The sequence below is a fragment of the Aegilops tauschii genome, chromosome 2 (genome assembly GCF_002575655.3).
Source record: "Aegilops tauschii subsp. strangulata cultivar AL8/78 chromosome 2, Aet v6.0, whole genome shotgun sequence".
Taxonomy (NCBI): Eukaryota; Viridiplantae; Streptophyta; class Magnoliopsida; order Poales; family Poaceae; genus Aegilops; species Aegilops tauschii.
The window spans coordinates 82,654,021-82,672,030 of NC_053036.3; the positions used below are offsets into that span (position 1 = coordinate 82,654,021).

General features: G+C 48.0%; 1 protein-coding gene across 1 annotated transcript; it reads left to right on the forward strand.

The window, feature by feature from the left end:
* Positions 1–4,383: 4,383 nt before the first annotated feature.
* On the forward strand, positions 4,384–6,392 carry LOC109753107 (uncharacterized). Its single transcript, XM_040399293.1, has 3 exons — positions 4,384–4,392; positions 5,298–5,441; positions 5,739–6,392. Exons 1-3 carry the CDS (start codon positions 4,384–4,386, stop codon positions 6,390–6,392), a joined length of 807 nt encoding a protein of 268 aa, XP_040255227.1.
* Positions 6,393–18,010: the final 11,618 nt, after the last annotated feature.

Consider the following 18,010-nt stretch of genomic DNA (forward strand, 5'->3'; position numbering starts at 1 on the left):
CGTGGCTCGTGGGAAGGTGGGAGGGTTAACCCAAGGATAACACATGCTATAGTTCGTTGCTAGATATGTGTTGGTATATGGGGGTGTTTGTTGTAGTGTCAGGACTAAGTTCATGATAAATTAAAGTTCAATTAATCATATTACTTAAGAACTCCCACTTAGATAGACATCCCTCTAGTCATCTAAATGATCACGTGATCCAAATCAACTAAAACATGTCCGATCATCACGTGAGATGGAGTAGTTTTCAATGGTGAACATCACTATGTTGATCATATCTACTATATGATTCATGCTCGACCTTTCGGTCTCCAGTGTTCCGAGGCCATATCTGCATATGCTAGGCTCGTCAAGTTTAACCCGAGTATTCCGCGTGTGCAAAACTGGCTTGCACCCGTTGTATGTGAACGTAGAGCTTATCAGACCCGATTATCACGTGGTGTCTCGGCACGACGAACTGTCGCAACGGTGCATACTCAGGGAGAACACTTATACCTTGAAATTTAGTGAGAGATCATCTTATAATGCTACTGCCGAACTAAGCAAAATAAGATGCATAAAGGATAAACATCAGATGCAATCAAAATATGTGACATGATATGGCCATGATCATCTTGCGCCTTTGATCTCCATCTCCAAAGTACCGTCATGATCTCTATCATCACCGGCATGACACCATGATCTCCATCATCTTGATCTCTATCAACGTGTCGTCTCGCCAACTATTGCTCTTGCAACTATTGCTATCGCATAGCGATAAAGTAAAGCAATTATTTGGCACTTGCATCTTATGCAATAAAGAGACAACCATAAGGCTTCTGCCAGTTGCGATAACTTCAACAAAACATGATCATATCATACAACAACTTATATCTCATCACGTCTTGACCTTATCACATCACAACAAGCCCGGCAAAAACAAGTTAGACGTCCTCTAATTTGTTGTTGCAAGTTTTACGTGGCTGCTACGGGCTGTGCAAGAACCGTTCTTACCTACGCATCAAAACCACAACGATTTTTCGTCAAGTATGTGCTGTTTTAACCTTCAACAAGGACCGGGCGTAGCCACACTCGATTCAACTAAAGTTGGAGAAACTGATACCCGCCAGCCACCTGTGTGCGAAGCACGTCGGTAGAACCAGTCTCGCGTAAGTGTACGCGCAATGTCGGTCGGGGCCGCTTCATCCAACAATACTGCCGAATCAAATTATGACATGCTGGTAAGCAGTATGACTATTATCGCCCACAACTCACATGTGTTCTACTCGTGCATATAACATCTACGCATAGACCTGGCTCGGATGCCACTGTTGAGGAACGTAGTAATTTCAAAAAAATTCCTACGCACACACAAGATCATGGTGATGCATAGCAACAAGAGGGGAAAGTGTAATCCACGTACCCTCGTAGACCGTAAGCGGAAGTGTTATGACAACGCAGTTGATGTAGTCGTACGTCTTCACGATCCGACCGATCCTAGTACCGAAAGTACGGCACCTCCGCGATCTGCACACGTTCGGCTCGATGACGTCCCTCGTACTCTTGATCCAGTTGAGGCCGAGGGAGAGTTCCATCAGCACGACGGCGTGGCGATGGTGATGATGAAGTTACCGGCGCAGGACTTCGCCTAAGCACTACGGCGATATGACCGAGGTGTGTAACTGTGGAGGGGGGCACCGCACACGGCTAAGAGATTGTTTGTTCTCCTTTGGGGTCTCCCCTGCCCAGGTATATAAAGGAGGGAGGAGGAGGAGGCCGGCCCTAGAGGGGGTGCGCCAAGTGTGGGGAGTCCTACTAGGACTCCCAAGTCCTAGTAGGATTCCCCTTTTCCTTTCCGGAGTAGGAGAGAAGAAAGAGGGAAAGAGAGAGGGAGTAGGAAAGGGCAGGGGGGGGGGGCGCCGCCCACTTTCCCCTAGTCCAATTCGGACCCATGGGGGGCGCCTCCTTCCCTTTGGCCTGCCTCCTCTATTACCGTATGACCCAATAAGGCCCAATACTTCTCCCGGCGAATTCCCGTAACCCTCCGATACTCCGAAAAATACTCGAATCACTCAGAACCCTTCAGATGTCCAAATATAGCCTTCCAATATATCGATATTTACCTCTCGACCATTTCGAGACTCCTCGTCATGTCCTCGATCTCATCCAGGACTCCGAACAAACTTCGGTCATCAAATCACATAACTCATAATACAAATCGTCATCGAACGTTAAGCGTGCGGACCCTATGGGTTCGAGAACTATGTAGACATGACCGAGACACATCTCCGGTCAATAACCAATAGTGGAACCTGGATGCTCATATTGGCTCCTACATATTCTACGAAGATCTTTATCGGTCAAACCGCATAACAACATACGTTGTTCCCTTTGTCATCGGTATGTTACTTGCCCGAGATTCGATCGTCGGTATCCTCATACCTAGTTCAATCTCATTACCGACAAGTCTCTTTACTCATTCCATAATGCATCATCCCGCAACTAACTCATTAGTCACAATGCTTGCAAGGCTTATAGTGATGTGCATTACCGAGAGGGCCCAGAGATACCTCTCCGATACACGGAGTGACAAATCCTAATCTCGATCTATGCCAACTCAACAAACACCAACGGAGACACCTGTAGAGCATATTTATAATCATCCAGTTATGTTGTGACGTTTGATAGCACACAAGGTGTTCCTCCGGTATTCGGGAGTTGCATAATCTCATAGTCTGAGGAACATGTATAAGTCATGAAGAAAGTAGTAGCAATGAAACTGTAACGATCATAATGCTAAGCTAAAGAATGGGTCTTGTCCATCACATCATTCTCCTAATGATGTGATCCTGTTCATCAAATGACAACACATGTCTATGGTTAGGAAACATAACCATCTTTGTTAAACGAGCTAGTCAAGTAGAGGCATACTAGGGACACTTTGTTTTGTCTATGTATTCACACATGTACTAAGTTTCCGGTTAATACAATTCTAGCATGAATAATAAACATTTATCATGAAATAAGGAAATAAATAATAACTTTATTATTGCCTCTAGGGCATATTTCCTTTAGGGGGCGCGCGGCCAGCCCCTTGTGGCCCTTCTCTCTCCCTACTAAGGCCCATCATGGCCCATTAGTTCCCCCGGGGGGTTCGGACAACCCTCCGGCACTCCGATATTTACCCGGTACCTCTCGGAACTCATCCGGTGTCCGAATAACATCGTCCAATATATCAATCTTTATGTCTCGACCATTTCGAGACTCCTCGTCATGTCCGTGATCTTATCTGGGACTCCGAACAAACTTCGGTCATCAAATCACATAACTCATAATACAAATCGTCATCGAACGTTATGCGTGCGGACCCTACGGGTTCGAGAACTATGTATACATGACCGAGACACATCTCCGATCAATAACCAATAGCGGAACCTGGATGCTCATATTGGCTCCTACATATTCTACGAAGATCTTTATCGGTCAAACCGCATAACAACATACGTTGTTCCCTTTGTCATCGGTATGTTACTTGCTCGAGATTCGATCGTCGATATCATCATACATAGTTCAATCTCGTCACCGGCAAGTCTCTTTACTCGTTCCGTAATGGATCATCCCGTAACTAACTCATTAGTCACATTGCTTGCAAGGATCATAGTGATGTGCATTACCGAGAGGGCCCAGAGATACCTGTCCGATACATGGAGTGACAAATCCTAATCTCGATCTATGCCAACTCAACAAACACCATCGGAGACACCTGTAGAGAATCTTTATAATCACCCAGTTACGTTGTGATGCTTGATAGCACACAAGGTGTTCCTACGGTATTCGGGAGTTGCATAATCTCATAGTCTGAGGAACATGTATAAGTCATGAAGAAAGCAAAAGCAATAAAACTAAACAATCATTATGCTAAGCTAACGGATAGGTCTTGTCCATCACATCATTCTCTAGTGATGTGATCCCGTTCATCAAATGACAACACATGTCTATGCCTAGGAAACTTAACCATCTTTGATTAACGAGCTAGTCAAGTAGAGGCATACTAGGGACACTATGTTTGTCTATGTATTCACACATGTACTAAGTTTCCGGTTAATACAATTCTAGCATGAATAATAAACATTTATCATGATATAAGGAAATATAAATAACAACTTTATTATTGCCTCTAGGGCATATTTCCTTCAACACCCCGGTGGTATTAGATATTGATTTGGAGTATTTTTGGAAAATGACATTTTTGTCATCCCAAATTCCAAGTCTTGTGCCCGGAAGTCCTCCATATTGAACTCATCTTTGGCCTTTTCATCGTGCTTGATCCTAGGTTGCTCCAAAACACCTATAGACACAACAAAACAAAGAAAAATAACAAACACTAATTATGCAATGCTCACAATGGAAAGGGTGCAAACCAGAAATCATGCATAATGAACATATATTTGGTTCAACGAGAACTGCTATATGAAGAGAACATGCAAGAAATGACATCTAAAAATGCATAAACAATAGAGTCATCATTCTCTGACAAATCTTTTTGGATCCGGTTGATGTTAGTCTTCGACAAAATCATCTGGATTTGGTCGATGATCATGATTGTTGGTGTGTTTGTAGGTACGGTCCTTCCAATCTAATGTTTTATTCGTTGACGACGGTTGCTGCTTTGATGCGCTGACCCTTTGGGGTCTTAGCATGATGACTTCTTGACTGTAAAATACAACAAGCTTTGTTAGGCTCCGGCGAGGGAGGGGTGATGACCACGACACACCTTTGGCTCGAGTGAATTGCAAGAAACCACCACATTTGGGGCTTCTCTTGCAGAAAACTACCTGGTCCCTAATATTTTGCAAAAGCCACCGCACATTCAGTAATAGTTTTGCAGAGTGCACTGAACCTGTCATTTGGCGCGGTTGAGGGCGTTTCCGACAGGTGGGGCCCAAAATCTCTGACGTGGCCTAACGGACGTGCGGACGGCGCCGTTTGGTTAAGACAGACGCGGTCGGGTCGCGCCGGACAGACCGCCCGCGCCCGACCACATCTCGCTCGCTCTTTCTGCTCTCACGCTCGCTCTCTCTGCTCCCACGCTCGCTCGCTCCCCTCCCATTTGCTCCTCTCCTCTCCGGTCGCCGCCGGCCGCCGTCCGCCATGGTGTCCTAGAGCGACAGTGAGAGCACTGACGGCTCCGGCGCGCAGTACATCTCCTCCGACGACTCCCCTCTCAAGGTCAGAACCTTCTATTGCTCATTTCTATTCTAGGGTTTCTAGGGTTGAACATTTGCTTGATTTGAACAAGTTTTTGTTGGATTTCTCAGATCCCAGCTACAATTGATGAGCCGTCGTTCGAGGGTCTTGCTGACGACTTGAATGTGATTTGTGAGCATGGGAATCCAGGGAGGAAGTATGTTGCATTTGAGGGGATAAGCACTGGTAGGAGGTTCATTGCCTGTGCCACTGAAGTAAGATTTAAGTTGTGTTTGCAGCATTCCAATTCTTGTTCTAGGGTTTGTAGTTACTGTTCATTTTCTAGGGTTCATAGTTACTGTTCATGTTCTAGGGTTCATAGTTACTGCTCATGTTCTAGGGTTCATAGTTACTGAATTTAGTTCTAGGGTTCATAGGTACTGTTCTTAGTTGTAGTTTTCATAATTATTCATCATTAAATGAATCTGATTCTGGTACATAAACTGAATAAACTATTTTAACTGAACATGTAAGTAATGTCTGTAATTTTGAACTAATTTTTTCTTTTGTAGGGTGTTGGAAATTGTGGATTAGTGCATTGGGTAGATGAGCATTGGCCAGAGCATCTGCAGAATGCTATTCATAAGCTGTGGCTTATGTATGAGCATAGCCAGCATGAAAACAAGATGGCATGCCTAGAGCATTCAAGCACTGTACACAATCTCACACAGCAGAAAAAAGAGTTGCAGGAGACATATGAGAAGCTTGTTGAAGATGTGAACAACCTCTTGGATTATAAGGATAGCCAGCCTGAGGTAAACCAGAAGAATGATGCTGAGAACATTTCAGTTAGTGTGGAAAGCAGCATGACAAAGGATGCTGAGATCAAAAAATTAAAGGCTGTTGTTGACCAGTTAAAGCAAATTCATGTAGCTCAAGCCACTGTCATTAGGAATTTGAAGTTCAACCATCTTAAAGAGAAGGAAAAGTTGACCTCTGATAAGAGGACTTTGGAGATTTGCTATGCTGACCTGAAGAAAGAGAAGGATGACCTGAAGAAAGAGAAGGATAAGCTGGATTGTTGCATTGCTGAGCTGATGAAAGTGAAGGAGAAGTTGACCATGGAGAAGAGTACTCTTGCTTCCTGCATTGTTGAGCTCAAGACAGCAGGTGATAGCGACAAGAGGAAGCTTCACCAGATTAAGGCTATTTGTGATGAGGACTAAGTTGTGTTGCTGTCTGACCATGTGTGTCAATGATGTCTTTTGTAGTAGCTATGGAGGAAAGCTTGTAATGTGTTAAGCTTTATTGTGGTGAACTCTATTATTTCTGTAGCAATGAACCTTGGATTGTATGTTGTTTGTGAGAGTACTCTGTTTGTGATGAATTATCAGCTTGTATTAAGTTCAGTTTGTGATGAATTAACAGCTTGGATTATAGCAAGTAGATAGTGAACATAGATAGCAAGTTCATACTGCATAGATAGTCTGACATAGATAGAACTGACATAGATAGAACTGGCATACTAACATAGATAGAACTGGCATACTAACATAGATAGTAGCTGCATAGATAGTCTGACATAGATAAAACTGACATAGATAGAACTGGCAAACTAACATACTGACGAAACTGAACTTTTTCTTCTACTGACGAAACTGAAGACAGCATGTCACTCCTCCTTCAGCATCTTCAGGCGTTGGGAGCGCCGCACGTCATTTTTGTTCACCGTCGCCCTCTTCTTCTTGGCCGGCACTGGCTCCAGCACATCTTCACCGCCGCCCTCCTCTTCTTGCTTCACGACAACAAGCTCTGGGTTGTCGGCGACCTCCGGCAGCTTATCCACATCAATTGGGCTGTTCTTCTGCCCCTCCACGGCGTCGAGGACGGGCGCCAGGAGCTGCACATCAGGCTCGTCATCGGAGGAGTCGGAGGAGAGTACGACGACCTCGTCCACCTCGTCGTCGGAGGAGTAGTCTTCAGTTTCGTCAGAGTTGTAGTCGTCAGAGGACTCGGCGTCAGAGTCCTCGTCTGGCCAGAGGACCCATGGATTGCGCCTCTCCTAGTAGGCGTTGTTGATGGGGGCTGGGAGAGCGAGGACGGCGTCGGTGATGTCATCCGCGGTGGCCGGCGGCGTGGTGGATGAGCGGTACATCCACCAACCGGCGCGCTGCCTGGGGTCGGGGGAGCGCTGCACCTCGCGCATCGCCCATAGGACAATGGTCGCCGGCGGGACGGTGCGGCCGGCAGGGAAGGCACGCTGCCTTTCGGTAGGTGTCATCACCTTCACGAGGCCGCGGGCATGGTTCCTCAGCATCGCCAGACTGGGGAACCAACGCGCGATCTCCCTGTACTGCGCGCGCAGCTCCTGGTTGTTGCCGGCGAGCTCTTCAATGGCCAGCTGCCAGTCCATGGCGACGGCGGTGGGGGTGGCTGTCAGCGGTGGTTTCGACAGGAGAGAGGGGGAAGAGGAGTGGGCGGTGCAGGCGGCGAGTGGGCGGAGAGAGCGGTGGGTGGACAGGTATTAAACGGTGAGAAACCGAAACGACTAGTTATACTGAACGCACGTTCACCACGCTGCGGGCCGCAACACAATCTCAACACAGTGCGTGCCTAACTAAATATAACTAAAATAGCGGATGCTACTCAAACAAGATCACTAGCACTATCCCACTGGTATTGAACGCATGGTTACTACCCACTGGTCCTGGGTTTGAGCCCCAGGCCAAACAATTTTTGTGCAATTTTTTTTGGTTTTATAAAATTAATATGTCGACGCCGAGGCACCCAAAATGCCCAAGTGGACCCATTTTGGGTTTTGTCAACGCCGAGGCACCCAAAATGAAAACTAAGATCATCATCATATCAACACCATGAAAACTAAGATCATCATCATATCAACTATGAAACTATGATCATCATCACAACAACAGAATGAAAACTTCTTGAAAACATCATAACTAATAAGTTCATCATCATAACCAGAGTACCATAGTGCATCACAACCATTAGGTACATTACATAGTCCACCACTTGGACTTGAACTAACTGGTTTCAACATGAAATTCTCAATATTCTTCATCACAAACTAGCCAAAACAGGCTGAATTAAACATGTTTGAACATGACATCACTTCTTGCCGCCTTGAGAACAATTGAACCATTCAGACATCTTGTATGATGGCTTTCTCACTCTTCCAGTACCTGACACTCTTAGTGGTATGAATGTTCTCTTTGCCCTTGACCTAGCAGCAGTAGCAGAAGATGAACTAGGCCTATAAGCAGCAGCAGAAGATGAAGTTGGCCTTGTTGGAGCAGGAGCAGAAGGAGCTGCTCTAGGTGCAGCCCTAGTTGCAACCCTAGTTGCAGCTGGAGCTGATGGAGCTGTCCTTGGTGTTGCACTGATTGCAGCAGGAGCTCTTGCCCTTGCTGCTGGTGCATCAACTCTCCTGTTTTCCTGCAGTGACAACATATAGACAGATTAGAACATAGTATTAAATATACACAAGATTTAACCTGCAGTGACAACATATATACACAAGATTTAACCTGGTGTTGGTTCCTTCTCATTGCTAGGGCTGGCTTCAGATTTTTGTGGCAGCTAGTGTACCTATGACCTGTCAAGTTGCAATTGCTGCAGGTTATTGTTGCCATCCTTGAAGTATCCTTGGGAGCTGGCTTCTCAAACTGATTCCTTCTCCTCTTAGTCTGCTTCTTTCCTGGCTTGTCTCTGAAAACTGGTGGTTCTATGTCAGGGGTCCCAGTATTTGGCCATAGATCAGGCCCAGGCACAGGATACAAAATTGGATTGTAGGCTGCTTGGTACATTGGTTTCTTGAAGAAATCACTAACAAAATCTTCTGGATGAAGTTTTGCCTTGTTAATTGCAGAAACACCATGCTTGCAAGGAACACCAGTCATGTCCCATTTGCTACACCCACATGTGTGCACTTGTAGATTTACTGCATATGTGCTCTCCACTGCTAACCTGGTATAGATCAGGTCCTGCTTTGATGGACTGACAGTATCTAGCATGGTGTTTTGCTTCTTCTAGCTTTTCAGCATATGTTGGGCATATCTGCCACTTGGCTGTCTCAGTCTTGGTCCTGTTTGCATTGAACTTAACTAGCAATTTAGTTCTGATGCCATCAACCATGGTTTTAATTGGTTTCCCTCTCACATCAAGTATCATTTTGTTGAAAACTTCACTAATATTGTTAACAACCAAATCAGTTTTACAATTTTTGTCCATGGCATGTCTAGCCCATGTATGCTTGGGTATCTTTCTAAGCCATTTCCAAGCTGCCTCAGACTCTCTTTTCATGCCTTCCATTGCTTGATCAAAACCATGCTCAGTATATGAATAACTAGCCTGATCCATATACTTCTTTAACTCTTCACCTCTAAAGCCAGCTGTTTGAAAGTTCTGATAAATATGTCTAAGGCAGAATCTTTGAGGGCAATTTGGGAAGACATTGTTTATGGCTTTAAGAAGGCCCTGTTTAAATAACTAGTGTTCAAAATATAGTATAACAACAAACAATTTGACAGTACTAAGCATGGTAAAACTTCAGTAAATATAAGAATGATGATGTGTGAGGTACCTTTTGTCTATAAGATATGATAGTGTAGTTGCCATACTTCCCTGACTTACCACCAAGAGCATACTTGAGCTGGGTTAGAAACCAGGACCAGCTGGCAGTGTCTTCCTTGTCAACAATTGCAAATGCAATGGGAAAGATGTTGTTATTACCATCTCTTCCAGTTGCAGCCAATATTTGTTGCCCTGTTGTCAACTTAACAAAGCAACCATCAACACCTAAAACCAAACATAACACATTAGTCCCAAACATAACCAAATGCAATGGGAAAAATGTTGGGAAAATAATTATCCAAGTACCTATGAAGGGTCTGCAACCATTTAGGAAGCCCTCTTTGCAAGCATTGAGGCACATGAACAAGCCATGAAATCTAGGGTTTATGCTAGGATGAGTCTTTAAATGCTTTGTTGTAACAATGCATCTACTTCCAGGATTGGTATCCAGCACAGCTTGGAGGTAATCCCTTATCCTAGTGTATTGTGCCCTCTGATCTCCTTGGACAACTTCCTTAGCTGCTTTCCTTGCCCTGTAGGCCATGTGAATGGACACTTCAATTCCATGTTTTTTCTTCAAATTGTCCAATATTGCCTGGACTGGTGTGTTTGTGTCAGACCTTAACTGTTGCTCACACTCATGTGCCAACCACCTAGCAGTCACTTTGGTGCTCTCTCCAACAGCAGGACAATTGTGGTACAAGTTCATTTTCTTTATGCAAAATGTCTTCTCATGTGCAATTTTGGATGCAGCAATGAAAAAAGGACAGTCATCTGTACTGCAAACTACAATAACTCTATCTGAGCAGTTCCTATGAAATGAGTAGTTCCTGTTTGGTGAGATGTGAAATGTAAGCAGTGCCCTTCTGAACTGCTGCACGTCTAGGAAACAAAGTTTCTTGACAAATTGTTCTTGTGGGTTTTCCCTCTTCTCATCATACCAAACCCTAACTTTATTCTTTTTGGCCCTGCTCTTCCTACCATTTGGTAGCTTAAATGCTGGAAGATGAGCCCAATCATTCTCTTCCTGACTTAAGTCACCTGGGTTGCTCTCCTCATCAGATGAAGGTGCCCAGTCTTGCTCTATGATTTGATCCAAACTTGCATGGGATCCTGTTGTTGGCCCCTTCCCCCTCCTCTTACTTCCTCCTGTGCTGCTGCTACCTCCTGCACTGCTTCCTCCTACACTGCTTCCTCCTCTCAAGCCCTCATCTAGTGGCTCCTCCTGTCCTTCCTCTTCATCTCTTCCTTCATTCTCCTCCTCCTCCTCATCTGGTCCATATAGCTCTTCTACATCAGTGTCTCCTTCAAAGTGATATAGTGGATCATCCCTATGCCTCTTCATTGCCTCCAACCTAGCCAATATGTCCTCATCTTCTAGATCTTCATCCTCACTTTCACTATCAGTGAACTCCTCAGCAAGCAGCTGTGGGAGTTTTCTTTTTGCTGCCTTGTACTTCTCTCTTTGTATCTTATTACTGCTGTACCTCTGAATTTCTTCATTTCTTTTCTGCTCCATCATCTGCTCAATGTGCTCTTGCTCTTGGTCTGTCTCCATGAAATACTCATGCCTCTCATTACCATTGTCCAAAGCAAACTCAGGTTCACTTGTGCCCTTTTGCTTCAACAAACAAGAGCTCTCCTGTGTGTTCATTACTTGGACTGGCTGTGGTTGGGGTTTCACTGGACTGGGGAAAAGAACTCCTGAATTGTCTACCTCATAGACAACTGGTACACCTATTTCTGACAAAGGAACCTGCTCTTCATAAGCATGACCAATGTTCAAATCAACTGGTCTAGGTGCATCACTTCTCATAACTGTAATGTTAACAACATTCTTTCCTTTACTAGCTATGTGATCCAACATTTCTTCCACCTTGTCATCATCAGTTAATTCTTCCATTCCTGACACCCCAGCTCCTGGATCTCTAACATAATACATAAAATCCCTTGAACTATAGCCTTCTACCTCTATTAGGGCAATGAGATTCCAGAAGGTTATGTCTGATAAACAGATTGTTCTTTCCAAGTTATCTCTGTCTAGGAAATGGAACCTCACTTCCCATTCTTCATCATCCAAGCTACAAATTCAGATAAAATGCATTTAATTTTGCTGTTAAGTAATTCATTTAACAATGTTAAAATTATTGTTAAGAGGTCTCATTGGTGGCAACAAAAATTCAGTTAACAGTGTTAAAATCCAGTTAACAGTGTTAAAAAAATTCAGTTAACAGTGTATAGTGTTCAATAAATTCAGTTAACAGTTAACAGTGTTCACAAAATTCAGTTAACAAAGTTAAAATTGGTGGCAACAGAAATTTCTGATTCAATTTACAATACTAAAGTTGGTGAAAGAGAGTATTTGATCAAACAACAGACACAGAGGATTTGTGTCTAAGTACTCATGTTAAAATTAATTTCTGTGACACCAACAATCAGTTGACAGAGAGGATGTCATATAACACTAACCCTAATGCTAGAACCCTAACCCTAGAACCTTAACCGTACTACACGTACCCAAGAACACTAACCATAGAACCCTAACCCTAGAACCATAACCCTAGAATACCAATCGGGGAAATGACAAAGAAGGAGGAGGATGACTTACTCCACACCGCCGAAGGACGAGGCAAAATGGTGGCTGCCCGTCGGATTGGCCTTCACCGCCTGGGCGAATGCAGTAGCCGCCGCGTATTCCAACGACTTCGGCGGCGAGGGCGGTTGGGGAAGAGGCAGCGCGCTCGAGGGATGGGAGCTCCCGCAGTACTCCGGTGGATCTCCAGCACCGCCGCCCGGAGCATCCCCACCGGCAGCAACTCCGCCGCCGCCGTCCACGCCGCCAGGTTTCGTCGTCGCCATGGATTTGGAGCTGGACGGAGAGGTCTGGTCTGGTCAGGTGCGGGCGGTCGGTCTGTCCGGCGCGACCCGACCGCGTCTGTCTGGACCAAACGGCGCCGTCCGCGCGTCCGTTAGGCCACGTCAGAGATTTTGGGCCCCACCTGTCGGAAACGCCCTCAACCGCGCCAAATGACAGGTTCAGTGCACTCTGCAAAACTATTACTGAATGTGCGGTGGCTTTTGCAAAAGATTAGGGACCAGGTAGTTTTCTGCAAGAGAAGCCCCAAATGTGGTGGTTTCTTGCAATTCACTCCCTTTGGCTTGCTACAGTAAATGTAGTCGTCGCTAAGTGGACCGTGGACCTATTTTTTAGTCGTTCCCTTAGGATCTCAATGCATTACAAAATAAATAAAAGAGTTGTCTGGTTGATTTTCGAAAACCGAATGAAAACCGTCACAGCACACCCGCAAGACAGGGCACCTGGCCGGCCTAGCTACCCACAAAACCCACACACACTGCTTAAAGGAAGAACACCGCTGAAGATGCCTACAAAGTGTCATCGTCATCACTTCTCCCGAGCAAGTGACTCCGACTTCATTCCTGAAGACCATTTTGGAGTCCAGAAAAACCGAACGAAGCATGAGAACCCCGTGGGTGTATGCTAAACAACGGACCAAACGTGTTGAGGACCTGACAGCTCCAACGTTGGTAACGAGACTCATCGAAGAAAGAAGTGTGTCTTGCACCAGTGTAGCTTGGCCTACCCCCATCATATGATATCATTGCCGCCATGTCACGCTGCAACGTTGCACTCTGACTTCATACTCAGGACATGTTGAATGGTTGACAACAAAGGACATGTTGCGACCTGGCTCCTCTAGCCACCAACATCGTTGCCACATGATTTGCAACGCCATCGAAACCTCCAAAACCACCGGTCAAGCAGTTGCCGACCGCGATGTCATGTACGTCGAGCACAAAGGGAGCACAAGCGGGATCGAGCTCTTCAGGACAAAGTCACAGACCTGGTTGTAATCTTTTCTTCTTCTTTTTTTCTTATGTGCATCCGTGTACTGCTATTACATTGTTATTAGATCGGAAGAATTTTTTGCAATTGATAGAGGACAATATGCTCTAGCCCCCAAAGCTTTCCATACCAAGCTACTTCTTCCGTCATTGAAAGAGTACTTTCAACTTTGTTGCAAAGTCAAACTTTCTTATGTTTGACCGTATTTATACAATAATGCATCAATATTTATGTCATCAAGTTAGTAGCATTAGATTCATGATAAAATATATTGCATCACATGCTTATTTGGTTTCACAAACATTGATATATTTTTACACAAATTCGGTCAAATTTTGACATAGTTTGACCCTTCAATAAAGTAGGAAGTGCACTTTATTAAGGATGAAGGGGGTATGTATTAATTAAAAAATAACTACTATTTCATTCGATCCAAATTAATTGATGCAACCTCTATACAATGTTGTACAGAGGTTGCGTCAATTAATTTAGATAGGAGGGAGTATCATTTTTTTCTCTCATTTCATCATCTGTTCTCCGGTCGTTGTAGAAAAGAGCACGGGCCCGTGAGCAAGAGTGGACCACGGGTAAACGTAACCAACTTCTTCCTCCAAATGTAGCATTGCGTGTACCCGCTGGTTAGAATGCACTGTACTCGACTAGTCGACCGTAATAAGCTAGACCAACCAGCCTCTGCCGACCAGCCTCCGCTCGAACACGGTCCTGATAAGAAACGCTACCTTCCGATGCAAGGGAATTATTGTAGGAATTTAGCGCCTAGGAGGCTACCTTGTGTCAGGAATTCCAGTAAAGTAACGTCATGGCGTGGGGCGCGCAGCCATTCATGCCTTTGCCAGCTCTCTCCATTCCCTGGTGGTCACCCGATCGATCGATCCATCGATTCGATCTCGTGGTGGTGCGCACAGTAAGGACCATGGCGTGCATACATTTACACGCTAGGGACACGACGGGCGCCGAGAGCATGTCTGGCGATGCCCGCAACAACCAGAAGCAGACATGGCGCGCCCGAGCCCCGAGCCCAACAACACGATGGAGCTCGCGAGTCACAGCTCAGACATCCGCTCTCGTCACATGCTCTTGCCGTGCACGCGCTGGCGTTAACCGTCAAGTGCCTCGTCGGTGACGCCGGTGAACTCGCGGGTTCCTTGGTGAACTCTCGTGAGTCGTGACAGACTGACAGCAAGAGAATCCACCAGTCCTGTCGCCAACCAAGGTTTCGTCCGGCCGCGTCCGTTTGGGTTAGCGCGGACAAAAGTGACGGCCCAAAGTGCCGACCCAAACAGACGCGCGTTCGTTTGTTGTCCGCGGGCGACCCATTCTAGGCCCAATTTTGAGTCGGATTTGCGTCGGCGCGGACGGACCCGCGCGCGCCTACTCCTCTCCCCGGGCCTGCCGGTCGGTGGCAGCCACCGACATTCCCACCCATTTTTCCTAAAAACGCTCCCGCCCGCGCGCCCCCGCCCCCCAACCAGCCATGGAGGACGCCATCGACCTCGACCTCGACGCCGCTGCCGGCCTCGCCTCCCTCGCCTCGTCCGGCGCCGTCGCCCCCTCCGGAAAAGGCAAGCCTCGTGCCCCGCGCAAGACCGCCGCGGCTACCAAGCCGAAGAAGGCGCTGACGCCCGAACAGCGGGCAAGGGAGTCGGCCAAGAGGAAGGGCCGGAGGTACGCCGCGAACGCGAGGGATGAGGCCGTCGCGCAGGCCGCCGCCGTCGCCGCCGCGCAGCAGGAATTCACCAACGCCCGCGTCGCCGCGGCAACGAGGGAGGCGCTCTACATGCTAGGGGTAAACCCTAGCCAGCACAGCGTTCTCCAAGCCGCCATCGCCGCGGCCAACACCGGCTCGTCGGCGTTTCCTCGGATGGTGCTGCCCGACTCACCAGGCGCGTCGGCTTGCAACCCGGTCCCCGGCTTCCACGTCTACCTGCAGGCCTCCCGCCTCTCCGGGGAGTGCTCACCCGACGTGAGCGTGGTCGCGCCTTCCACGCCCGCGCCCATCGACCTCAACGCCACCCCGGTGGTCGGTGGCTCGTCATCCGGCGGCACGAGGAAACGCGCGTGACAGACGCCGGCCGGCGGGCTCCCGGACGCCTGTAACATGTTCGAGGAAATGCTGTCCACCGTCGACGAGGACTACATGCAAAACCTCATCTTCGAGGATGGTGCGCTGGCTACGATCCCGACGAGACACAAAGCCAGGACGGCCGCGGGGCGTTCACGCCGGCCGCTGGCTATGATCCCGAGCAGGCGGCCTTCATGCATGATCAGGTCGGCATCGACCTGGACGGCTTCCCCTTCGACCACGAGTTCCCGGAGGACTATGGGCTAGAGGAAGAGGACGAGTGCGACATCGAAGTGGAGCCTTTGTTCGAGGACGAGCTCGCCAACCAAACCGCCTGTCCTAAGCCGAAGCGCAGGAGCAAGCGCACGAAGGCGTACATAGCTGCCGAGGACAAGCTTCTTTGCGAGTGTTGCGAGACATTGGACAAGACCCAAAGACGGGCGCCGAGCCAAAGCATTCGACCTTTTGGACTCGTGTGCACCGCGAGTTTCATGAGCGCAAGAAGTTTCCACCTTACCAATTTGTGAGCACGCGCGGGTGGGTCTCCATTTCCAAGCGGTGGAGGGTGATCCAACAAGAGTGCAACAAGTTTTGTGCCACCCTTGAGAGCGTCAAGGCCCGTCCCGTGAGCGGCATCGACGTGCAAGACATGGTATGATAGCAAGCAAGCCGCCCTCTTTTGTGCCATCAAGATCATTCTTTTACGTCTTTATTTGCTATCACTTGCCCATATGCTTGCATGGAAACATTTTGTAGGCATTTCAAGCTTTGGAGGCATTCAAGGTTCAACACAATGGCAAGTGCTTCAACGTCTCCCATTGCTATCGGGTCATCAAGGACGAAGAGAAGTTCAAGACACAATATGCCGCGCTTAAGGCACGTGGGGGAAGGGCGCCGTGGAGGATGTTGGGGAGGGCGAGCCGGCACGGCCGCGGGGGAAGACCAACTCCAAGAAGGAGGACCAGCGAGATGCGACCACCAACACCTTGATCGCAAGCGTGGACGGCATGATGAATAAGAAGGACTCAAGGGAGGCGGAGCGCCGGCGTTTCAAGGCGGAGCAAATGGATGCTTTCATGAAGATCCAAAGGAGGAGGCTTGATCTTGACGCCGAGAAGCAAGCCAAGATGCTAGAGATCGAGGCCGCCAACGCCAAGACAAAGACGAAAGAAGTGGCTCTTGCAAGCATGATGACCGGGGTGGAGATCATGAAGGTGAATCTCAACGCCTTGTCACCAAGGAAGAGGCCGTGGTTCGAGAAGATGTAGGCCGACATGCTCAAGTTCGATGACGAGTGATCTATGGCGTCGAGGGCCATCTTTTTGTATGCCGGTAGGTGTGCCGGCATGACCACGGGAGCCGCGATGGCGTGGTCGAACTCAAGTCCCACTATTTTTTGTGTGCTGGCATGTGTGCCGGCCGGCTGGCGAGTGCGCCAGCATGAACTGTGGTATTTTCTGAAGCCGGCATTGTATGCCGGCGCTGGCATGATGCCTGTATAAGACATGGCCGCTAGCATGATCGACAGCGGGCTTTTTTTATTTAAAAATTGAATGCGGACATGAAATGAATCGGCGCATTGGGCGCATTGCCGATCCAAATACAAAACTGAGCGGACGCCGGACGTGCGGCCGACTCAAACGGACAAAAAAAATACAAATGCGCCGTCCGTTTGAGTCGCCCATTGGAGTTGCTCTTACCGCGCGCGCAATCCCATTCTTATTCGATCGGCATCTCCTGCGTACGGAAGAGGGTATCACGTGTGCCGGTGTGCGTGCGCAGCCTCCAAGGTGCAAACCGTCTCCTTCGTAAGCAAGCGGCACGTACACCGGGTCCAAGAGCTCATGGGCTCATGGCGACGCGCACCGACACCCACTGGCCAGCGCCATCGTCTCCATCGGATATTCGAGGCTCCCGGTCCATGTCCATGGGGCCGTACGTCGCCCCCGTGGGCACCGCCATGCAGAGACAAGCCTCCCCTGCGACGAGCAGGCCAAGACACAGGGCTCGTCGGCAGTGGGCGCGCACGGAATTCAACGCGCCTGGCGTGCGTGGGCCGCGTCCATTGGCCGGGGCCGCAGACTGAGATCACGAGCTGCCGCAGGCGCACGCTGCAGTGCAGTGAGTAGTGGTATCGTGCTGGGTCCGGTCGCGAGTGAGAGCATGGCCACCCGCGAATGCGTCCAGTGCGAATCCTCACGGGCGCGCCATTGGCCACGGCACGGGCGCTGGCCGTGTATGTAGTGTAGCTTCCCGCGCGTCACGGCTCACGTGCCCCGCTGCCCGCTCGCGCTATATATCCA

Excerpts from the sequence above, each read along its gene's own strand:
- LOC109753107 (XM_040399293.1), top strand. Across the intron at positions 5,442-5,738 it reads TCATTGCCTGTGCCACTGAA|GGTGTTGGAAATTGTGGATT; the intron begins GTAAGATTTAAG and ends TTTCTTTTGTAG.